Genomic DNA, 24,773 nt, shown 5'->3' with positions numbered 1-24,773 from the left:
AGAAGGTGACATGGCCAGCAGCCCAGCTGAAGTGCCTCTACACCAATGCATGCAGCACTGGCAACAAACAGGAGGAATTGGAAGCTGTCCTCCTACAGGAAAGCTACAACATGGTGACAATTACAGAAACTTGGTGGGAAGAATCCTATGACTGGAGTGTAGATATTGATGGCTGCAAGCTGTTCAGAAGGGACAGGAGAGGAAGAAGAAGGTGTGGAGGTGTTGCCCTCTATGTAAATAATTGGATAGAGTGCGAAGAGTTGTCAGTAAAGAATAGCCGTGAGCAGGTTGAAAGCTTATGTGTTGGTATTAGGGATTGGGACAACAAGAGGAGTCTTGTGGTAGGAGTCTTCTACAGGCTACCTAACCAAGTGGAGCCTATCGATGAAGCCTCCTTATTCCAGCTTGAGGAGGCATTGTGATCACAGGCTCTCTTCCTGCTGGGGGATTTTAACCACTCTGACATCTGCTGGAAAAGCAGCATGGCTAGCTGCAGGCAATCCAGGAGGCTCCTGGAGTGCTGTGGTAGTTTTAGTTTCAACCCACCACAAGTGCCTAGAGGATAATTTCTTAAGACAAGAAATTAACAGTCCTACAAGAGGAGATGTGTTGTTGGACCTTCTAGTCACAAATGCAAGTGAAATCATCAGGGCTGTCAAAGTCAAAGGCAGCCTGGGCTGCAGTGATCATAACCTAGTACAGTTTGCTGTCTTAAAGAGTCCATAAGAAGCACAGTTAGGACTCTAAATTTTAGGAAATCAAACTTTCAGCTTTTCAAGGAGTAGTAAATAGGACCCAAGGGGAAATGACCCTCAGGGTCAAGGGAGCAGAACAGAGCTGGCAGATCTTTAAGGATGCTCTCTATAGACCACAAAAGGTTTCAGTCCCCACATGCAAGAAATTAGACAAGGAGGGCAAGAGACCTCCATGGTTGACCTATGACCTGCTAGTCAAACTAAAGAGCAAGTTAGGGCTTCACAGGAAATGGAAGGAGGGACATGCATCCTGGAAAGTCTATAGGAACGTTGCCCAGCTGTGTAGGGACAAGATCAGGAAGGCCAAGGCACAGCTGGAAGTGAACTTGGCAAGGGATGTAAAGAAAAACAAGAAAGCCTTCTACAGGTACATTAACCAGAAAAGGAAGGTTAAAGGTGGTGTCCCACCCCTGATGAGCAACAGTGGGGAACTTGTGTCAATGAACAAGGAAAAGGCTGAGATTCTTAAGAACTTTTTTGCCTCAATCTTCACTGGCAACCCCTCTCCCCATTGCTCTCATGTGGATGGACCACAAGTTGGAGACCAGGGTGATATGGTCCCACTGTAAGTGAAGACAAGGTGTGTGATCAGCTGAGGAACCTGAAGATATTGCAAGTTCATGTGGCCTAATGAAGTGCATCCCATAATCCTGAGGGAATTGGCTGATGTGGTTGCCAGGCCACTCTCCATGATATCTGAGAAGTCCTGACAGTCAGGTGAGGTCCCTGGGGGCTGGAAGAAAGGAAACATGGCACCCAGTTTTAAAAAGGGTAGATAGGAGAACCTTGGGAGCTACCAACCTATCAGCCTCACCACTGTGCCTGGGAAGATCATGGAACAGATCCTTCTAGATGCCATGCTAAGACACATGGAGGACAGGGAGATGATTCAGGACAGCCATCATGGCTTTTCTAAGGGCAGGTCCTGCCTGACTAACCTTGTGGCCTTCTATGATAGAGTGACTATGTCAGCAGATAAGAGATGACGTATGGATGTGGTCTATCTAGACTCCTGCAAGGCCTTTGACACAGTCCCTCACAACATCCTGCTTGTCAAATTGGAGAGATATGGATTGATGGATGGACTCTTCAGTGGATAAGGAATTGGCTGGATGGTGCTTAATGGCTTGAGGTCCAGATGGAGAGCAGCGACAAGTGGTGTCCCGCAGGGGTCCGTACTGGGACCTGTACCGTTTAATATTTTTATCAATGATATAGACAGTGAGAATGAATGCATCATCAGCAAATTTGCAGATGACACCAAGCTGAGTGGTGATGTTGATATACTAGAGGGACAGGATGTCATCCAGAGGGACTTGGACAAGCTGGAGAGGTGGGCACAGGTGAATGTCATGAAGTTCAACAAGAGTAAGTGCAAGGTTCTGCACTTGGGCTGAAACAATCCTCATTTATCAATACAGACTGGGGATGAGGTGTTAGAAAGCAGCCCAGTAGAAAAGGATTTGGCATGCTGATGGATGAGAAGCTAGACATGAGCAGGCAGTGTGAACTTGTAGCCCAGAAGGCAAATCACATCCTGGGCTGCATCAAAAGATGTGTTGCCAGCAGATCCAGAGAGGTGATTCTACCACTCTGCTCTGGTGAGAGCTCACCTGGACTACTGTGTACTGGTCTGGAACCCTCAATATAGGAAGGACATGGACCTAGAGGAGGGCCATGAAAATGATCAGGGGGTTGGAGCAGCTCTGCTATATGGACAGGCTGAGGGAACTGAGGTTGTTCAGCCTGGAGAGAGGAGGCTCCAGCGAGACCTAATAGCAGCCTGCCAGTACCTGAGGGGAGCCTACAGAAAGGATGGAGAGATTGTTTACAAGGGTCTGTGGTCACAGGATGAGGGACAATGACTTCAAACTAGAGAAGGGATGATTTAGATTAGATATCAGGAAGAAGTTCTTCACTATGAGGGTGGTGGAATACACAAACAGGTTGCCCAGGGTGGTGGTTGAGGCCCTTTCCCTGGAGATATTCAAGGCTCGACGAGGCTCTGGGAAGCCTGGTCTAGTTGGGGATGTCCCTGTTGACTGCGGGGAGGTTGGACTGGATGACCTTTGGAGGTCCCTTCCGGCCTGGACCATTCTATGGTTAAATGTGCACAAAGAGAATAGCAACTGGTCCTTCCTCCCATCAGGAGCTGGCAAAATACAAAACAATACCTGGTTTACCATTTGCAGTGACCATGAAAAATTTTCACATCATCTATCATTTCACATTATCTAAATTAAAAAGTTTTATCCTAATCCATTTCTCATATCCCCGAAAACACTGGTTCCCCATTTCCAGTTGAAGTAACGTTTATGGATGTTTTACTAATCACTCTCTAAAGTGGACTCTCCCAGTTGCCTTGCTGTCAAATACCATGAACAGTGTGCTATTTCTCAGTTGTCATAAACTGATCTAAAGCCCATATGATTCATCAGAAACCATGGCATGGTTGCAGGAATTTTCACAATTGTTCTCTTAATGCTGTGTTTGTCAACAAAGTTTTGTGAGTATAAGGCAGAGCTGCACTCTGTTGTGTGACAATGCAACTCCAGAATTAACATCAGAAACTATTGGGGTTTTTCATTACTTTTTTTCCTTCTACTTAGATGGACAAAGCCAATTTTGAGAAAGGGTTACAGACGACGGCTGGAGCTGTCAGATATTTATCAGATCCCTTCTGCGGACTCTGCTGATAATCTTTCCGAGAAACTAGAAAGGTATGGGAAATTCAGGAAATAATTTTGCAGGTACCACTTTGCAATTTTCATTAAAAAGCTGTTGGATTAAATGTTTAAATAGCATAGGGTGCAAACCTATTGACTGGCTCAAGTGTGTCCTCATTCAGCAGTTGTCCTTTGGAGCTAACTGGGATTCCTGATGTAAGTGTATCACCTGGATGATCTAAATTACTATATATACTTACATGTGACATCTGCCCGTTGACTAGGGAGGCTAGACTGACAGTTTTAATGTGAATTCCCTATTCTGCTGGGTTTTCTTCCCAAAACATCCTTGTAAAACCTTGGTTTTGTTTTGGTTTTCCTTCACTAAATAACATACTTAATTTCTTTTGATAACACCACTGAAAGACTGTTTCTGCAGAAATCATACCCTGACTTACCTCATTTAGGCTTCCTCTTGTAGCTACCCTATTTCAATGGGTCCTAATTCAGAAATGGTTCTGCACTTGGGACTAACTCTTACAGATACAAGTGCCTAATCCCAGTACCTCTCCCCACTCCTCTGGTGTAGCCTTCCCTGGTGTGCTGGGGCAGCTCAGGTCTGCACTTGTGTACCAATCCAATTAAATTTAATTGCAGTGTGACACATGTAATCAAAACGGGTGAAAAGTATTGAGAATTTTGTTATGCTTAATGCATTTTGATAGTTTATAAAAGGAGTACCCTGCTTATTTAGTTATTGAAAAATGGAGAGAAAAAAACCCTGAGAAAATTCATGAGTGCTTTAATCTGCAAACTGAACTTTGACTGAACATATACTTTATATATATATATATATAATTGTTTCAGATCAGTAATTTATTGTCTAATAGAAAATTATTGTCCCAGCAACACAAGTTAAAGAAAGAAAAGCAGTACAATAGTTACACTTTTGGTGCTTTGTTGGTGTTTTCTTTTTTTTTTTGCAGATTGGAAGAGCTCCAAAACATTTATTTGCCTATTATTTGTGCTTTGGTCTTAAGTGCAGCAGGTTTCTTTAAAACATGTAATGTGACCTTTTCATGAGTTAATTCCCTGTGGGGTGATGTATGGCTGAGTGTTTGAAACTGCCAAATATGTGGCTGAACTGGGTTTGAACTTCTATTGAAATATCGAGTCAATGAAGGCCAAGTCTTTGGGGTCCCTGCAAAGCTTTCTTTCATTAGTCATTTTAGCTAAATCTTCTTGGATATACTTGAGTGAAATGAAGTATGTCAGAGTCATAGACCCATACATTTGCTCATGCAACTTACTGGTCTTGTTTTTTGGTTCCTTTTCAGAGAGTGGGACAGAGAGCTGGCGACTTCAAAGAACAAACCCAAACTTATTAATGCTCTCCGACGATGCTTTTTCTGGAAATTTATGTTTTATGGAATAATGTTATATTTAGGGGTAAGATTTGTTGGTTTGTTTTTTTTTTTCCTTTTCTACAAACATTTAGTGTTCCATAAATAGATAAAAATGTTGGGGATTAATAAATTAATACAGAATACTGCAAATAGCTAAAGATTTTGCTCTGTGTTTTCCTTGCAATGATAAATACAGAGAGGTACTTACAGACTTTCATTAAGAAAGTAATTTCTGACAGTGTTTTAAAGATATTAAAGCAGTAATATATGTTAACATTTTGAAATATACATAATACTAGGTGCTGGCACATGCTTCTCTAAGTGCAGGTGAGGTTTTGCATCGCTGCTGAAATAAAGTATTATCTCTTGTTGCAATTTCTTTCAGAAGTTCCGAAAGAATTTTCTGCCTTTACATTAAAACAAATGACAGTGTGATTTCACACAGTTTGGTCAGTGTTGTCAATGTGGCTGTCAGCCAGCTTCATAGTTAATTGCTTTATTCGGGCTTATGCATGCAATAAACAGGTTACTTTCGTTACTGATAACCATTCCACATAAAAAACCACGTGAAAAGTATTTGGATCTTGTTGCTGTTACTGCTACAAAGTTTATGATTGGAAACTTGATGTGAAATTCTGAGCTGATAATGTTTTATCATGTTTCCAACATGTTAGTTAGGGTTACTCTGACATACCAAGTGCCACCTACTCAGCAATCCTATCACTGAGTTTAGGAGCTGTGATAATAGTTTGTTATTAATGCTGTCTCATTAGGTGTGCTGAATAGTCCAACTGTAACTCTGTAAATTACTGTTAACAAATGTGCACATTAAATATCCACGTTATTTTCAAGTATTGGCAGTTCAGCAGTAAAAGTGAGATATTACACTCCATGCTTCTTTGTTCAAAATGCTGTGACATCAGAAGCTGTAGTTATAATAGCCTGAATGGCCTGAAGTGGTCAGATGTACTCACATAGTCACTGTTTTCAAATGCGAGATGGATCTCTAGGGTGGATCTTTATACTCAGAAAACTGATTCAAAAAGGAATTAATTCCACTGGCATTAGTATTGAATGTGGTCTAGTTTAGCTGTACTTTCAAGATCCATGGACTGAGCAGAGGAAGAGTGCATGGGAACATCTGCCTTATGAGGAAAGGCCGAGGGAGCTTGGAGAAGCGGAGACTGAGGGATGACCTCATTAATGTTTACAAATACATGAAGGGCAAGTGCCAGGAGAACAGAGCCAGGCTCTTCTCAGTGATGTCCAATGATGGGACAAGGCACAATGGGTGCAAGGTTCCATGTAAGCATAAGGAAAAACTTTGTCACTGCGGGGGTGACAGAGCACTAGAACAGACTGCCCAGAGAGGTTGTGGAATCTCCTGCTGTGGAAACATTCAAAACCTGCCTGGATGCATTCCTGTGTGACCTACTCTAGGTGATCCTGTTCTGGTAGGGGGATTGGACTAGATGATATTTCAAGGTCCTTTCCAACCCCTAACATATAATTTATGGAAAAGTAGCTCACGAATGTCTCTGAAGTTTGTGTTGTTTGCTATAAAGCCCAACTCTTTTCCCCTGGCTATCTATTAAATATCCTAAGGAACTATTCCAAAAGAACTGCAGAGTTATAGAAATGCAAACCTTCATGCCCATTCAAATGCATTGCCTCAGTCAAAAAGAGGAGAGTAGTGTGGAGAGCTGTCATCCTGACTGAACTACAGAGGAGTCACTAGTAAGAAAGGAAGTGTCAAGCTAGGTAGATCTTCTAGAAGGTAGATGAGGAAAGATCATGAACTCTATGGCAGCCATGACAGAGGTATGCTAAGTCAAACCACACCAACACCTATATGCTCAAGTTTTAACAATTTTGTACAGAACACTATAGGGAACTTTTTGAGAGTGGAAGGCTTTAATGCATCAGGCAGTGTTTTAGGTCAAGGAGCATTTTCCAGGTTAAGCATCATATTTGGAGCCTGACTTCTGCTAGTTTCATGCTGAAATGGTTCTACCCCAATACACTTCATGAAGTCCTTCCTTTTTATTTGGCTGTGTGAAAGACAGGCTGACCTTGCAAATTACAAAATAGGTAAATTAATTTAGAGTCTTGGGATGAAAATGCTATAAAATATTCCTAATTGTATTCATTTGGACTGCTAATGATGTGAATGTTCTGGTTTTCATCACTGTTCATTTGATTTAGGTAATTAATAATGGACTGTAATTTCACTTCAGATTTTGCCTTAACTATTGTGGAAAAACTGTAATACCATGTCCCTGGGAAAGCAGTACCAGTAATAAAAACAGAAAGTCATAAATAAAGAAAAAAAAAGAAGAAATTCTCTAAAGAAAATGGAAAATGATTCCTTGAAAATGAAACATTCAGATTCTTTTTAGTCTATAGTAAATTCAAGATGTATCTCAGTCCATCAAAATTAAACAAAAATCCCATAGGCCTTAAGCCTTTGCAATCACATTTAGGCTGTTCCCAAGATATAAGTTATAAAGAGCAAGTCTGAAATTTCTCGGAGCCAAGGCTTGATGTAAAAAATAAAACCCAGAGTGAAAAATTTCTTTATATTTTATCTTTTTCCTGTGGATAGATGCACTCCCATATATGTACAAAAATTCTGATTAAAAATAGAGGAATCAAGAAATTAGCTCCCAAACCAAATTTGTTGTCTCCCAGTTTAACTCTCTTCCACTTGTAAGGCTCTTGTCTCTAGTGAAGAGCCTCAGGTGTCTTCTCACTGCCACTTGCCTTAGTCTGAAGTTGCCACTGATGCAGATCTGGTCCAAAGAGATGTGCTGTGCAGTGCTTGTCTTCTTCATACAAAAGAGCTGCACAAGGAGAAAGAAGAGGAGTTGTTCTTTATGATGCTCTCCGTGCTCACTGTAGAGGGCTTTTCTGCCCTCCATTTAGTGCCTTGCAGGTCTGGCAGGAGGCAATGTGTCTAGAATGGAAGTTGGTGAGTCAATTGTTTGTTTGTCCTTGTTTAAGCAGGGCAGTTAACCATCTAGAACAGGGCTTATTCTCTTACTAAGGAATTGTGTATTAATCCTTCTCTTTAAGCTCTTTCACCTTGTTTGGCAACTTCTCTGTGATGAAACCCTTTCTTCATGGACTCCTAGCCGACTCTTTCTTTTACTTACTTGTGCAATCTCATTACTACCTTTAATTTTTTAACTTTTTTCCTCACCAAGCAAGAAGCTCCTTATTCATGTCAGTTTTGTATTTTAAATAAACCCAGCAGTTCCACAAATGTAGCCAATCATGCACTATAGCAGATGTTCCTGCAGCATCTGCCAGCTGAAACTTTCACAGTAATGCATTCCTGTTAGAAGTTAAGCAGCGTCTGAGGGATTTTATGGGCAATTTTAAGGATAATTTCCTTTCCCAGAGTACAGGCAAGCGAAGTGCATGTGGGCATGCACATGTGGGGACTGTGCAGGGTTGATTTCTTGGTGTGGACTTTTCCAATGACATAGAACTTTAGACCAGGTGAGGATAGATCAGGACTGCAGGATTTTTGAGTCATGGTCTTTGTTTTCTTTTGTTGGGTTATTTATTAAAGAAATTGCAGATGTGCAATTCAGTACATAGTAAAAATCTGCACCTTTCACAATGAAGATAGAAAGATTAGGTCTTAGTTTAAATTATTGGTTCTGTTATCATCAGTCTTCATACTATTGAAAGCTATAAGAGGAAAAACTTGCTGCTAAAGCTGCTGGTGTTCTTTTCAGGCTCTGCTCACGGAAATTAATGGGAGCTTTGCCATTAAATTGAGCGGGGACAGGATGTTGTGCCGTACTGGCATAGGTGCAACGAAGTTGTGCATTCTTTTGAACTTCACTTTACTTTCAACTCTTCTCTTGTCTAATCCCTGAGCTGTTCTTACCCCTGAGCTGTTCTCACGGAGCCTTTATTGGAACGTGGTTTCAACTCTGCTGACATCCCTGTTGCATTGTTGCAACTGGCGTCACGGCTTTGCTCTCATTAGCTGTGGCGGTTTGTCTGTCTCCCCATTTTGCCTCACACACCATAGGTAATGATGTCATTGCAGGGTGGACACTTGTGTTCTGGCCCCCTAGAGTACTACGGCTCTCCCTCGTAAACAGTGTTGTGTTAGGCACGTTGAGTTGCTGCACTTCATGTATCTCCTCCCCTGCTGTTTGAAACAGCTTCCACGCTTCACCTCATCAGCAGATGCATCTTGCAAATCAAGAATAGGTGGTATTGGCAGCAACACAAAAATCTTGCTTTTTAGCATTGTACCAGCTAAAAACTCGTGTTCGTTGTGGTGAGGATCAGCTTGATTCTACTTACAATTTTCTTTTATATTCACCCCCATGAAATGTATATTTCCACTCAGGCACAGCAGCTGCTAACATTAACTTAGAAATGGTTTTACTATCATATCCCAAAGGACTCTAATGAGGATTTCCTGAAGTTCTTGCATATAGGTCACGGGTGTGAGTGAGGAGGCAGGGAAGGATATGAAAGTCCTGAAGCACTTCTTGGGCATGTGCCAAAACAGAGATGTGCGTTATTGTCTTTAAATACAGAGTGATTGAGCATATGGGGAATACACACAATGTGAAAGTTCTTATTGCATAAGAATAGTCATACCAGCTAGGATTAGCACAATATCCTGTGTCATGCTCTCATTGCTCTTCAGATCATTGCTCTTTTAATTGAAATTTCTGTGAGGGGGACATTTCTGAGTTTCTCAATGGCCTATGATGGATACAGAGGGAAGAGGAATGGGGAAGGAAAATTACAAATCTTGAAAACTGTATTTTCTGTCAGGTGCATAAATCCCGTTCTTTTTTTTTAGGCAGGTCATTCTAATCAGTTTATTTATCCATATTTGCATCAGTGGGTAATTTTGAGGTTACAAGAGAAAAAAATGAGAAATGGGTAGTTCTGCTTTCATTTGTATGTAGATTTGTATCTTCAGAAAGCAAGCTGAGAAATCTCCACTGCAAACCAGTGGAGTTTTATGCCCCATGAGATAGAAAATTATTTGGCTTATAGCCAGCCATTATTCTACTCTTAGTCTGTAATCACCTTTTTTTTCCCCAGTGAGCTAGGCATGTATGCAATACCTTTATAGTCACAACAAACACAGCAGCAGAGCATGGCATTTTCACTGGAATAACAGTAAATACAGAAAAAAAAGATCTTGCTATTTTCAGCCTATATACAAAAGCTTATCTTGGAATCTCTGAGAGTATGAAACCACTACATTGTCCTTGAGAGGTGACTGGTTCGTATTTTGTGAGTTTCGAGGGGTTTCGGTTTGCTGCTTTGGGATGCATATGGTCTAAGCACAGCTGACTTGGGTCATGTGTGTTTTAATAAACACCCCTCCCTTTGCCTACTAATAACACTGAAGTTTTTGTCAAAGCTGGCTCCGGATTTACAGCATTTGTGTTGAGGCGGAGTGGTGTTTAATTTGGGAACTCTGGTGAGTAGCACAGGCGTCCTATTTGAGATGTAAAATTTCATCTGTTCTGGGGAAAAAGCTCCACCAGCAGTGACATTTAAAAGGAATTACTGTATAGGCTGTAGAAGTACTTGGGATTTGGATTGGTTTTGTGTAAGAAACCAAAAAGAACCCAAAGGAGAAGGGGAAAAAATAAGATATTTCCCTGACCTAATTATTACTGTAGCAGGTTAATTACAGATGAACTTCACTAGTTCACTTCTCTTTGAGTCTCTGTTTGCTGGTCTGTGTTATTTTTGGCTGAAAGGCTATACTAATAGCTTTATGGCAGAATTTAACACACAGGTACAGAAACTAATTCTATAGTTTCTTGCTGTTTTTGCAGTATCAAATGCTTTCTGCTGAGAATAGAAAGAAGGTGGGACAGCACTAGAAGTTTTTACACTGAGTATAGCAATGAAGCACATACATACTTCATACCTTTCAGATGCTCATGCAGAAGATGAAGCAAATCATTAAACATCAGCACATTGATTTTTGTTTTTGCATTTCTTGAGGAAGGAATAGGGAAGGAGTGGGTAAGAAGCAGAGCTGGAAAAGAATGAGGTTATGGAAGTAAAAATATGAGAATGATAGGATCGTGAAGGGAAATGGAAGGCAGAGGTGGGATAACACTAAGAGGGTTTAATCACAACAGAAAAGGAGGCGAAGGCTGAATGTAACAGCAGGCAAAGGTAAAGTCAGGACTGCAGCAGATCAGTTGGATGTCTTGTAGTTTAGCAGTCTGATACCACCTCTCTTTCCTCACCTGTTTTGGTTCCCTACCATGTTGTTCATCCTGGGATGGGAAGCACTGGGGCTGCCAATGCAGGAGGGACTGGTTTTGTTTTTCTCTGAGGGCTTTATTAAATCTGCCTCACCTACCATTTAAGCTCTTTCATTCTGCTTTTGTTACAACCCTGGGTGCAATGTCTAGAACTGTTGAATAGGATGATCCAAACTGTTTATATTTTATGCTGTTGCTATTTCCACTTACTTTATGTCTTAGCTATATCCTTACTGTGTTCTGGTGGTGATCATTTCAGGAGCAATGACTCTTTCTGTAAGTCCAGTAAAGTGTAGTGAGACCTGTTCCCTAGAGGCCAAAACAGAGATCCTACCTGCTAAACTGGATTCAGTTACATGATGTGGCTAATCCATTACAACTCTGAAAATTAAATGTGGGAGCGAATTTCAGTTTTCACTTTCATAGGAAATGATCAAACAAAATTTGCAAACTAGATTTGTTTTAGCAGAATTGCAGGAGGATCACAGAGTAAGACAGAAGTGAATTGTCGGTTCTCCTGTGCAACGACTGCAAATTTCTTTAGTTTGCACAACAAACAGTCCTGGCTCCTTCATTTAAAATATAAAACTTGGTAAGACTTGAACTTAAAATATTAACCTTTGTGTAAAAATGAATTAATTGCTGACCAAAATTATTTTTCTCGTTTCCATCTGCAGGAAGTAACAAAATCTGTGCAACCACTTCTGCTAGGAAGAATAATAGCTTCCTATGATCCGGACAACTCTGACGAAAGATCCATAGCCTACTACCTGGCAATTGGCTTGTGCCTTCTCTTCCTTGTGAGAACACTGCTCATACATCCTGCTATATTTGGTCTTCATCATATAGGAATGCAAATGAGGATAGCTATGTTTAGTTTGATTTATAAGAAGGTAATTGTTTAATTTACTCTCAAAGCCAAACCTCTGCCTGTAGCCTATGTAACTTTTAGGCCAATTTGTTGAAAGATTGATAGATTTCACAGAATTCTCAGGCTTGGAAGGGACCTCAAGGATCATCTAGTTCCAAACCCCCTGTTCATGGGCAGGGACATCTTCCAGTAGATCAGGGTGCCCAGAGCCACATCCAACCTGGCCCTAAAAACACCCAGGGATGGGGCTTCTACCACCTACCTGGGCAACCTGTTCCAGTGTCTCACCACCCTTATGGTGAAGAACTTGCTCCTAATGTCTCATCTAAATTTACCCTCCTCTATTTTTGCTCCATTCCCTCTAGTCCTATCACTGCCTGACAGCCTAAAAAGTCCCTCCCCAGCTTCCTTGTCGCCCCTCTTCAGATACTAGAAGGCCACAGTAAGGTCTCCTCGGAGCCTTCTCCTCTCCAGACTGAACAACTCCAACTCTCTCAGTCTGTCTCAATAGGAGAGGTGGTGCAGCCCTCTGATCTTCCTTGTGACCCTTCTCTGGACACATTCCAGCACATCCAGATCCTTCCTGTAATAGGGGCTCCAGAACTGGACACAGTATTCCAGGTGGGGTAGATTTGTTAGTCAAGGCACACAAAATACACAAAAGCCTAATGTGGCTAACATCAGTTTTTGACAGCTCTCTCTCTTTCATAAGTTCTAAGTATTAAATACTTGTCTACAGCTGGTTTGACTGAAGTCAGCCTCTGTAATTGCTGGATTTGTGATGAAATGGCTTAATTGTTCTGTGCTCCTATTATATGCTTGTATTTCAAAGGAAGAAGATCACATGCTGGTGGCCAAAGAACATTTTCCAAAGGGGATTAGAAGTCAAGATTTAAACAATGCATATAACATAGAAGGAATTGAGTTTGAATGATACTGTGAGATCTCTAATGAAGAGATCAACAGATACTGATCCATCATGTGTTCACAAATCCAAAGATTTAAAAAGGTATTTGGTTTTACCAATACCAAAGGAGCTAATTTAAACAAAGATGTTAGTTACTGTAGTTAACAGCTCACTGTGCAAACATTTTTCAAATATATTTGTCAAGACAGGCACAGTAGGAGACCTTTGAGGATGCAGAGCAGCACACAGCATGTGTGCCTAATTAAAACTTAGATTTGCATATATATCTATATACATAAAATATTCAACAGAAAGCTGGACTATGTCAATAAATCAATATTTGTAAAGCAGTTTAATGACTATATTAAATTGAAGTGACACAAATAACAAGTTTAATGAGACTTCCTTTACAGCTCAAAGTGGTAAGTGAATTATTACTTATACTACTGTACCATTGCTTGTTATTTTTATCTGTATTCTGGTTTATGGGGATGAGTTATATGGCTATTAGTTATATGGGTTTGTTTTCTTTTACAGATATTAAAACTGTCAAGCAGAGTTCTAGATAAAATAAGTACTGGACAATTGGTCAGTCTTCTTTCCAACAATCTGAATAAATTTGATGAGGTATGTCATCAGTTGTTTTGTCCACTTGGTGGTCCATCAAATACAAATGCAACACTTCAAGCCTTTCATGACAAATATTAAGGAAGGAAGGAGCATAAATGATGAACTGCACTGATTGCTCATCATAGATATAAAATGCATCACTACCTTGAGAAAATGCGTTGGCGCATGGTCTTGGAAATGCTTGTTCTGATACTTATGACATCCTTTATCCCCTTATGCTGATCAGCAGAGAAAACCAAATCCAGGTGCATTTTTACATGCTTGCTTTATAGTGCACTGAGAACCTGCCAGGAAAACTCTGGGTTACACAGTTTCACAGAGGTCAGAATTTGCTGGTTCAGTCCTCCCATCCTTTTTTCCTGACCACTGTACTTTTTTACTAAGGTGACTCAGTGTGTTCTTATCACTGAACAAGTGATATTCAGCATCCTATAGATACTATTACCCACTGTCCTAAAAGTTAGTAAATGTCAATGTAAAACCTTATTAGGAATCATTCCTAACACATCTATATTGCAAAACATTTCCAGTCTAAAGCTTCTCTTCAATTTAAGATACAGGAAAATCCCCTCTAGTGGGTTTGGGGACCAGAAACTCTATGAACTTCTGTGTAGTATGTATGCTTAGTTGTCCCACTGATAGTATGAGGATTGCTTCCGATAAAAGAAGCAAGATCAGAGACTGTAGACATATGGCTGGAGCTGTAGGGTGTATTTACTTTTAGCATTGTGTTACTACATAGAGCAATGTCAACTAGCACCTAGTAAGCTAGGACAAGCACCCTGTCACTGCAACAGTGCAGCTGCAGCAACAGACCCCCAGTGCAACCTGATCACAGGATTCAGTCCAAAATCTGCCTGATGTGAACATGACTGACAGGCAGCAGTCTGAAATTAGTTGTGTTGACACAGAACTCATCTCTTCACCAAAGTAGTGTTTGCCTCCTGTATCAGATTAAATCACTCTCAGGAGATTCTTTTGTGTATTTTTCTCATATGCAGTGGTTGAAAAGGCCAGCACCAATGGCAAATTCTGTTTACTTTTACAAAGCTGGGATTTTTTCCTTGTGCATATACATAGCAGTCAGTCAACTGCAGACTGAACTTTACCTCACAAAAATCACAGTTTAGGCGTGGAATGTCTATGTATTGCTACGTTGTCACCATAATTAACACCCAGAATGCTATGTGCCCAGGATCACATATCCTCCTTTATAAACTTGTTTTACTAGTGGAAATACTTGTATCATTCTTCATTACGTTTTTCAAAGTGTCGCTGTAATGACTTCTTTCTTTCTGTGTAGTTTTCAGAGCACGTCTGTAACTTGTATTGTTATTATTATTTTTGCTGTGGGCTTTCACAGGGTCTTGCTCTGGCTCATTTTGTATGGATTGCACCTTTACAAGTGGCACTGCTGATGGGACTGCTCTGGGATATGTTAGAAGCTTCTGCATTTTCTGGACTTGCTTTTCTAATAGTCCTGGCCTTTTTCCAAGCTTGGCTGGGACAAATGATGATGAAATACAGGTGATGAGACTGTTTTAAAATATTCCAGTATATTTTCCTGAAACATATTGGTTTAAGAAACTTATACCACTTGATTGAGACTCTCTAATGAAGACATTGTCACCAAAGTGGACTCTAAAGTGTGTTAGCTGTGCTGGGAAAATCAGAGACTTGTTTAGCAGCAGCTGTCTAAACTCAACAAAATGAAAGGTCTAACATCCAGTAAATAGTGATAATGCTTTGTAGAATTAAAACTTCTTGTTAGTGACTTGATTTGTTCTTTTTAGAGCTTTTTTTTTTCCTCCTTAGTAAAACAATTACTGCATTTCTAATAATTGCTCTCATATTCTTCATAATAATTCTGTTAAAATAAACATTTTAAGCATAGGCCCTGTAGGGGAAGTGTTTCCATAAAATATAAAGGGACAGAAACTAACTATACAAGATGAAAGAGATGAGGACTGACCTACTGCCTTTTTACTTTGTAGGAATAAGAGAGCAGGAAAGATCAACGAGAGACTTGTCATCACATCAGAAATAATTGAAAATATTCAATCAGTTAAAGCCTATTGTTGGGAAGACGCAATGGAAAAAATGATTGAAAGCATCCGTGAGTAAGTGTCCCCTGTTGTTAGTCCATTTTTTTAGTGTGATCAGGAAAAATATATACTAGGTGTCTATGGACACCATCTGTGATCTTTTAATTAAGAGGTAAAGCAAATAAATAACTCCATAAGCTAACTACATTCCCATACTGTAGCTTGGGGATTTTTTTTTTCCCCCAATTTGTCAAGTTCATTACTTTGGGTTTTTTTTTTTCCTTCCTCGTTTGTTATAATGGTATTTCACTGGTGAGTTTGCGCAGGTAAAACAATTGTGGCATCTGTGTTTGTTTCTGACCAACCCTCTCCTCACCTTACAATAAAAAGCTCTTTTGTGATGGTTACTTAAGAGTTTGCAGACTTTCCTATTCTGCGGTGAAGGAAATAGTAAGAGTGCTCTGCAGCCGTTCTCTGAGAAATGCAATAAAGCTGGTTTCAAATGTTGCATGCAATCCATGAGAGGATTAAAACAGTGCAGCTTCATGCATTCATCCTCCCCAACTGCATTCACATACATTACATCTGCATGCATACATACATCTGCATACATACATACATCTGCAGTGCTACAGGCTGGGGTCAGAGTGGCTGGAGAGCAGCCAGGCAGAGAGGGACCTGGGGGTGCTGGTTGATGGTAGGATGAACATGAGCCTGCAGTGTGCCCAGGCGGCCAGGAGGGCCAATGGCATCCTGGCCTGCATTAAGAACAGTGTGGCCAGCAGGAGCAGGGAGGTCATTCTGCCCCTGTACACTGCACTGGTTAGGCCACACCTCGAGTCCTGTGTCCAGTTCTGGGCCCCTCAGTTTAGGAAGGAGGTTGACTTGCTGGAATGTGTCCAGAGAAGGGCAACGAAGTTAGTGAGGGGCTTGGAACACAAGCCCTATGAGGAGAGGCTGAGGGAGCTGGGGCTGCTTAGCCTGGAGAGGAGACTCAGGGGTGACCTTATTGCTCTCTACAACTACCTGAAGGGGGGTTGTAAACAGGCAGAGGTTGATCTCTTCTCCCAGGCAGCTAGCACCAGAACAAGAGGACACAGTCTCAGGCTGCGCCAGGGGAAGTTCAGGCTGGAGGGCAGGAGGAAGTTTTACACAGAGAGAGTGATTGCCCATTGGAATGGACTGCCCGGGGAGGTGGTGGAGTCGCCGTCACTGGAGGTGTTCAGGAGGAGACTTGACAGGGTGCTTGGTTGCATGGGTTAGTTGATTAGGTGGTGTTGGATGATAGGTTGGACGCGATGATCTTGAAGGTCTCTTCCAACCTGGTCTATTCTATTCTATTCTATTCTATTCTATTCTATTCTATTCTATTCTATTCTATTCTATTCTCTGTAGATAACCTTGTATAATGCTTATTTAATTAATAGAATTTACCTGGAACTACCAGACCTGAAGCAGAAAGGACATAAAAGATCTAACCTAGTTAGCTGAGAGCTGTGAGAAGGATATCTTTGTTCCTGACAGCGAGTCTTGAGGGAAGGGAGAAGTGACGTATTGATTGGTGGGTGACATTGCAGAAAGTAAAGCTGTCACATGTATTTGTTTAGGCCTGTACAGAGAATTAAAATTCTGTGCCAGGTGTGTGATTGGAAAAATAAAATAAAAGCAAAGAAATAAAAGTGTCATATTATCACATAAATAAAAGAGATTAAATGATATTGTAACACAAACACTTCATTGTTCAGCTGCTTTCTGAAAGACAATCTAGGAAAAACAGAGTGATCTTTACCTTTAGAAGAAGGAAGATCTTGAAATTTGTAATGATATACTGTAAACAATCAGAGAAAACACAATCTGAATCCAGGCTGGGATTCTACCTTCAGGATGGAACCAGATTAGGATTTCCCTGGTCTCACACACATTGCTTTTAGGAGATTTGAGACCACAGCTTGTGAGAAAATACAGTAGAAATAATGAAATAAATTTTAGTCTACAAACTGGTCACAGAAATATGGAAACAAAGGGCTACCATTGTATGGTCTATGCTTTCTACAATAATTTGTACTGAATTTTGTAATGCTGGAGTTGATTTTTTATTGTATTATGAATGGGTTCTTAAAAGGCAAGTGTGTGAACAGTATCACAAGATCAAAGTCTCTCTCTTCTACTTCTATGCATCAAAATACCTTGGATTTTGTTGTTTTTTTTTGAGAGAGAGAGCTCCAACAGGTCACTTGGTGAAAATATCAGCAGAGCAGGTCAACCCTGAATGTCAGCTCCAGGTGAATTTTGCTTACTGAACCAGCTCTGCAGGGCCTCTCAGTCAGCTGGCTTCTTAAGCTGGTGGGACTGAGAGCTTGTGTGTGAAGCTGTATCTGTATTTTAGCAGTAGTGAGTTATAACCCGGTCATTACCAAGCTATTTCTGTATGCAGTCATTTTCTGATGCTATACAGTTTAATCAACTTTAATGAACCATATAGACCTGTGTTCTTACTCTGGTAGACTTAAGCTGCCAGGCCTGGCCATTCTCCAGGTATAAGACTGCTGCAGGCAAACTGTTGTGGGGCACTCAAAGGGAGCAATATGGACTGCCTCCTGTACGCCCTCTTAAGTGGTAATTAACTGGTCATAACTGTTGCTAACAGGTGTCTGAATAAAACATACCTGCAACTCTATGGGATTTGCAATGTATTTAGAAAAGTGAAAAAACACCACACTAAACTCTTCCCCTGAGCCATAGTATAGCACTAGAGAAGGTGAAGTCTAAGGCTGGAAGTGTCTACACTTTGTCAGTGGAACATACATTTTTATACAAAGCAAGGAATCTGAAGCTCACATATGTGTACTGATTCCTTCAGCATCACTTCATGAACAAGCATACACTGGTCTAAGCTCTATACATGCAGAAGCCTCATAGTTGCCCTTGCATCTCTCTCCAGGTTGCCACACTGTACCAGCAAGACCTGTCCCAAGTCATAGGATCATAGAATGGTTTTGATTGAAAGGGACGTTAAAGACCATCTAGTTCCAACCTTCTGCCATAGGCAGGATTACCTTCCACTAGAGCAAGTTGCTCAAAACCACATCCACCCTGGCCTTAAATCCAAGTGATAACCAGCTGCATTCCTAACTGCACAGCAGTCAGTAGGCTACTCCATAGACAGAGCTGTGATAGAGAAAAGAAGGTAGAGAGCAGACTCCCTGCATTCCACCTCTTCAAGCTGAGGATACCTGATGCCTCACTTTGTGGGTGAAGCTGCTAGTAGGCTGCTCTGCAAAAGGAGGTGACACTACATATGGATTGTGGATTGTTCTTTTTATTTTGTTAAATGGTAATGCATACCAAAACTGCATTTCATAGTATCTTATTTTCAGGGGAGATACTTAGATATCTAGGAAATCTACCTGATTGCATGAGTATGAGGTGATGCTTCCGGGAGTGTATTATATATCACATTATAGGCTTAAGGAGGATTGTGCCAGGAATTGTAGAGGCTTGTGGTTTACAAAGTATATAAATCATGACATAGATCATTGTTATTTTGCCTGACGTTCCTGAACGTTGGACTCGATGATCTTTGAGGTCTCTTCCAACCTTAGTGATACTGAAATTACTGAATTCAAACATTAGTGCCAAAATTTGAGTCCAATCATTTTTTTTTCTGTCAAAAATAGTTTTGAATCTTGTTTTTTTTAATTGCAGTGCTAGAAAATAAGAAGGTTGAAATGAGCCTCTGGGTTAATTGTTTTACCACAGATCCTTCCAAACTATTTGTAAGATGTAAGCTATAGGATCTTATATTAATTATTTGTATTTGTTGTTTGTTTTCTTTTAACAGAACTGAGCTGAAGTTTACCCGAAAAGCTGCTTATGTGAGATACTTCAACAGCTCAGCCTTCTTCTTTTCAGGCTTTTTTGTGGTGTTTTTAGCTGTACTTCCATACGCTGTGACCAAAGGAATTATTCTCCGAAAAATATTCACCACCATTTCCTTCTGCATTGTTCTTCGAATGACAGTGACCAGGCAGTTTCCTGGGTCTGTACAGACCTGGTACGACTCTGTTGGAGCTATAAACAAAATACAGGTAGGGCACATACACTAAAATCTTCCCAAGTACGTAAGCTAATTCTTTATGGCGTGTTATCTTGTCACTTGATCAACAAAAGAACACAGCATTTGTGCAGACTTTCTGAACATACTACATATTGCTTTGACTACACACCATGAAATGTCGCTATCAATCTTCATGTTATGTGGTTCCCCAGGCAGCATAACCACAGGACTCTCATGCTACCTGCACCCTGGTTTGTTTTATTTAAGTGATGCCATTTGCTTATTTATTGTCACTGCAGAATAAGAACATTAATAAAAATGTATCACGAATTGTGGTGCTTAGGAGATGTTTTTCTTTCAGAAAAGGGAGGACAAAATTAGTACATGTTTTATATAGCAGGGCTTTCAGCAGAAACAGTCACAGATCTTCTGCTTTCCTACCTATTAGTGGCAAGCACAGCAGGAGATTCTGCACATCTTATGCAAATGTGCATCTCATTCATTATGAGTAGTAAACATAATTAAGGTACTGGTCAAATAATTATTGCCTACCTTACCTACTGAGATCAATTGCTCATATACCAGCATGAGAGGCTTATCTGTAGAGTCAAATCAGGGTAAATTCTCATTAACTCTTTCAGTTTTATCTGCTGTTTTGGAATCACTCCTCATGAAAATATTTTTTACTGTATTTCAGGGACAAATTGCTGGCTTTTTTAAAAAAACATATTTATAGACCTTAATAGTAAAATATATATTTTATTATAATAAGTGTGATAAAAACTCCTAATATGGAAGTTAAATCAGAAATCTGAGCAATTATCATATTTTCTGGGCAGAAAATTTGAGAAATCTAGCCATAAACTTTTCTGTTCAACACTCAGAAGCATGTTTGTAGGCTGTCCTTGTGCTCTCAGACTCCCTAGGTGTTAGTGGAGGTATCCTGTCTCTCCTTGTTCCTGAAAGAGTGCATCCAGTGCCCTGTCACAGAACTGGCAAGCCCTGTTGTCAGACCATTGCCCTCAATTTGCTCTACACTTGTCTTTTGGGTCATTAGCTCTGTGGATGCTCCAGAATCCATAAATAATCATCTCTTTGTGAGAGATCCAATACTGACTCCTTAGACAGACTTCAGAGAACACCAATGCCCTTTATTAGTCAAAAGAAACATAACCAATAAACCACTCACACATTTCTCAGATTCGTCCCCTTGGTCATTGTATTTTCCCTGTAGCTAGAGCCATATTTTTGAAATCATGAAGTGTTTCAGGATCAGTGTGCTTTCTCCAGCTACAACTGCTCCAGCAACTCCACTGGATTACCCCACCACCTTTGTTATGAAACCCCAGCTACCATTTCCTTATTTATTTATTTACTTACTTTGCCCTCAGTTTTTCAGTTCCTGCCCTCTCATCCATCTGCTTTTTACCTTCTACTTGTTTTAATTGGGAAATTTGCAAACATACTGTAAAGAACTGGTTTTCTGTCACATCTTCTTAGTTTGTCCATCTTATTGCCTGTACAGACTCATTTGGTACCACAATAATTTAAAAGAACATTTAGAAGAGATGATACCTCCAGACTAACCTTAACAAAATCATGGAATAAAGAAGCTCTCTTTCCTGCAGTAGTGTAGGGTTACTTTTTTTTTCCTAACACAAGCATCAGGTTGCTGGCTTGTGTCACTTGAAATTACATTAGTTTGGTACTGCACTGGCCAGGATCTTAATCTGTCTTTTGGCTGGCTTGCTTGTTTGTTTTTTGTCTGTGTGGGTTTTTTTTTGTTTGTCATTAGAGACATCATTCTAAATCTTTTAACTCTGAAGTTTTGGAACAGGGAGATTGCAGCATGTAGTTGCTTTGTTTGACTGTTTAACAGAACGCATCCTCCCACTTCCTACTCCAAACCCAAAGCTTTATTTGAAAGGGATTAGGGTGGAAGGCATATTGGTGCCTTATAGAAGTCCTGCAAGTAAAGGAAATGCCAGGTTTTGATACCATTTCTAAACCAGAAACAAATATGTTTATGGTTATGCTTTCAGTAGCAATGAATTTATGTCTTTCTTAAGATCCTACAATGCAGTAACACCATTAGAAATATAAGTTAGTGCTCAGCATTGTCAAGTATGTACTGTACTGTCCAGGATGTGTTATGGCTGTCATCACTTACCATTTCCTCTCATCTGCTTTCATGGTGTTTCTAGGATTTCTTGCTGAAAAAAGAATATAAAGCCCTGGAGTATAATCTAACAACCACTGGGGTTGAGCTGGACAGAGTAACAGCTTTTTGGGATGAGGTTAGTACTTTCACGCAAACTAAATTAGAACACGGAGTGTATGTGGCTTCAATTATCAGCAGACAAGTAACTAATGCATGATATCAAAATATCCATGTTTGAGAAGCTTTGGAAGAGACCTTTTAATAAGAGTTGAGATCTGCAATAAGTAGCTATTTCTGATTTAAGCCAGCCTGGAAACAATCCAACTGTGGCATGAATAATCACTGGAAAGCAGTTCTATAACAGGCAAATTTTGTTTGTGTCCACAAATTTAGGAGCAAATCCAATACATACATTAAATATATATATATTTAAGAACATACTTAAGAATATAATGAATATGTTATAGATAGCACATCTGCATGTCTGCATATGCATGTTTCATCTATTTTTTTTTATATGCATACAAGTACACATCTGTGTATGTTTGCAGGGAATTGGGGAGCTGTTTGTAAAAGCAAACCAGGAAAACAACAACAGCAAATCTCCTAGTACTGACAACAATCTCTTCTTCAGTAATTTCCCCCTTCATGCCTCTCCTGTTCTTCAAGATATAAACTTCAAGATCGAGAAGGGAGAGTTATTAGCTGTTTCTGGATCTACTGGAGCAGGCAAGGTATTTCTATTTATGTTGTTTCAACAACAGTCCTAATCATTTGAAGAAATAATATTGTGTTGTTGTCTGTATAGGTACTGTATTCTTGCTGTGCTCACTGTAAAAATGATGGCTGCATGAAAAAGTATGACTAAACTTTAAATTTCAGTGAAATGGCCAATAGTTGTTTAAAATCTTACTCCATGCCCAATATGAGAAAGGCTTTACTGGGTATTTTTTATACATACAAGGATACAGACTTAATAAAGAGATAGTAATTTAAATGACAGCGCTAATTTTCATAGAAAGTATAAGGAGATTTTCAGGAATAATGCAGACTGAAACCTGGAATTAATGCTCACGGTCAGAATCTCCTTGCCTTTAAAACAATTAACTGGAGAACAAAGCACAGATATACAGATTCACAGATTTACAGATTGCATCAGGTTGGAAGGGCCCCTTAAAGCTTATCTTGTCCAATCCCCCTGCAGTGAGCAGGGACACCTCCAAATAGACCAGTCTGCCCAGGGCTACATAAAGTCTGATCTTAAATGTCTCCGAGGACTTGCCCTCAACCACATCCCTTGGCAACCTGTTCCCATCTCATTGTAAAGAACTTCCTCCTTATATCCAACCTAAATCTACCCTGCTCCAGTTTAAAATAATTGCCCCTTGTCCTATCACTACAAGCCCTTCTAAACAGTCCTTCCCTAGCCTTCTTGTGTGTTCCCTCCAATTATTGAAATGTAGTTGCAAGGTCTCCCCAGAGCCTTCTCCTGTGTGCCAGAAAACAGACGACTTCCTACCCCCCACCCCCCCCCCCGCCTTTTTTCCTGACTTGCTAACATTTTAAGGAAAAAAAAACATATACAAAATGGTCAGTAACCTGACATGCCTGACATGGATTAGCCAAGTAACTAAGAAGCATGCCCAGAACACGTGGCATACCTGATTGCTTCTGCTCTGCTTCCTATAAAGCTTCACTCAAACATACTTCCTGGGTCCCATGTGAAAGCCTGGAGAGGTCCTACTGAAGCTGGTGGTTTTCTGAGAAATTCTGGTTTAGATTAATCATAATTTGAGAATCCCTAAATGTTATCAGTACATTCAGTTTGCAGTCAACACATATGATTTACCTCATTAATATTAATTAATATTAATATTGAACAGCAGATCATTAGATGACTCTTCCATCTTCAGTGGGTTTTCTGAGTAGACATGAAAGTGAAAACAAATATTCACGATGTGTTTGTTTACTTTTCCTGTTTAATGTTATTGGTTTTATTGCTAATTTGCATGGGGTAAAACATTTGGTCTACTGGAGCAAAGGAGCCATCAACTTCAATATTATCATGGCTTCTATGTTATTTTTCATGATACCAATTATTATTAATGATACCAATAGGAAAGAGTAAGGGAATCAGGACATGAGGCTCTTCTCAAGCTGTTATGAGGTGTGTTTTACTGTAATACTTCTAAATGACCACTTTTGCTGTGTTGCTGATAATCTCAGATGGCTATCACTAAATCTGACGCTTCTAATACAAGTGCTGAAGGAGTTATGTGAAACTCCTTAATTCACCTATTTAGAGAACTGAGGAAAATTCAAGTAACGCTAAGCAGTTCATGTGGACATGCATAAAACAAATCTGCATATTTCAAGTGAATAAAGAAAAAAGGATTATAACATTAACTAAAAGATTAGCCAAAAAATAAGCTTTGCACTCCCCTATTAAAAAAAAAAACAAACTTCTCCTTCCCTTCACCCTCTTGATTTAAAGTTTCCTTCAGGTTGCTTGAGAATATTCCAGGAACTGCCAGGCCTGTGAAACAGAATGCACACCTGTTTTATCTACTACAGGTGTGAAGCCTGGTATCAGCTCTTTAGCACTGCTTCAATATTAGATAGGGTTGATTTCTGGGTTTGGGTTTTTTTTGGGGGGAGGGGTGGGTTTCTTTTATGTTTTTGGTTGGTTGTTTTTTTCCATTTATGTTTTATGACACAAGGTACAGTAGTTTAATACTCAGTGCACAAAGCATACTACTAAGCATCAGTCTTTCGCAAGACCATAAACTTCTTACTCAGCATTTTGGAAAAGGCAGAATCTGGTATGACAGAAAAAAAAATACGATTTGCAAAGTTCATAAGACTGCCCCACATATTGTGTAGCTTGCCAAAGGAGCTCTGCTCTTGACAGCATTAAACTGTGACTTAGACAGATTTCTAGATCTTTGGCTGTCGCGTCCTAGCTTTGTTGACTGTTTATTAGTGATAAGAACACCA

The 24,773-nt window shown here is 40.0% G+C and overlaps 1 protein-coding gene across 1 annotated transcript in view; it reads left to right on the top strand.

The window, feature by feature from the left end:
• CFTR (CF transmembrane conductance regulator) overlaps nucleotides 1-24,773 on the top strand; it is a 91,457-nt gene that overhangs the window by 10,891 nt on the left and 55,793 nt on the right. Inside the window, exons 2-10 of the mRNA XM_068169824.1 lie at nucleotides 3,365-3,475; nucleotides 4,759-4,870; nucleotides 11,783-11,998; nucleotides 13,421-13,510; nucleotides 14,877-15,040; nucleotides 15,508-15,633; nucleotides 19,400-19,646; nucleotides 21,820-21,912; nucleotides 22,328-22,510. Coding sequence (XP_068025925.1) covers nucleotides 3,365-3,475; nucleotides 4,759-4,870; nucleotides 11,783-11,998; nucleotides 13,421-13,510; nucleotides 14,877-15,040; nucleotides 15,508-15,633; nucleotides 19,400-19,646; nucleotides 21,820-21,912; nucleotides 22,328-22,510 — 1,342 coding nt within the window. The remainder of the gene's footprint in view (nucleotides 1-3,364; nucleotides 3,476-4,758; nucleotides 4,871-11,782; nucleotides 11,999-13,420; nucleotides 13,511-14,876; nucleotides 15,041-15,507; nucleotides 15,634-19,399; nucleotides 19,647-21,819; nucleotides 21,913-22,327; nucleotides 22,511-24,773) is intronic.

Source organism: Melanerpes formicivorus, unplaced genomic scaffold (assembly GCF_026170545.1).
Source record: "Melanerpes formicivorus ecotype bairdi unplaced genomic scaffold, bMelFor1.0.p_v2 SCAF_3, whole genome shotgun sequence".
Taxonomy (NCBI): Eukaryota; Metazoa; Chordata; class Aves; order Piciformes; family Picidae; genus Melanerpes; species Melanerpes formicivorus.
Note: the sequence above shows the minus strand (reverse complement) of the source record. Positions and strands in the feature narration are given on the sequence as shown.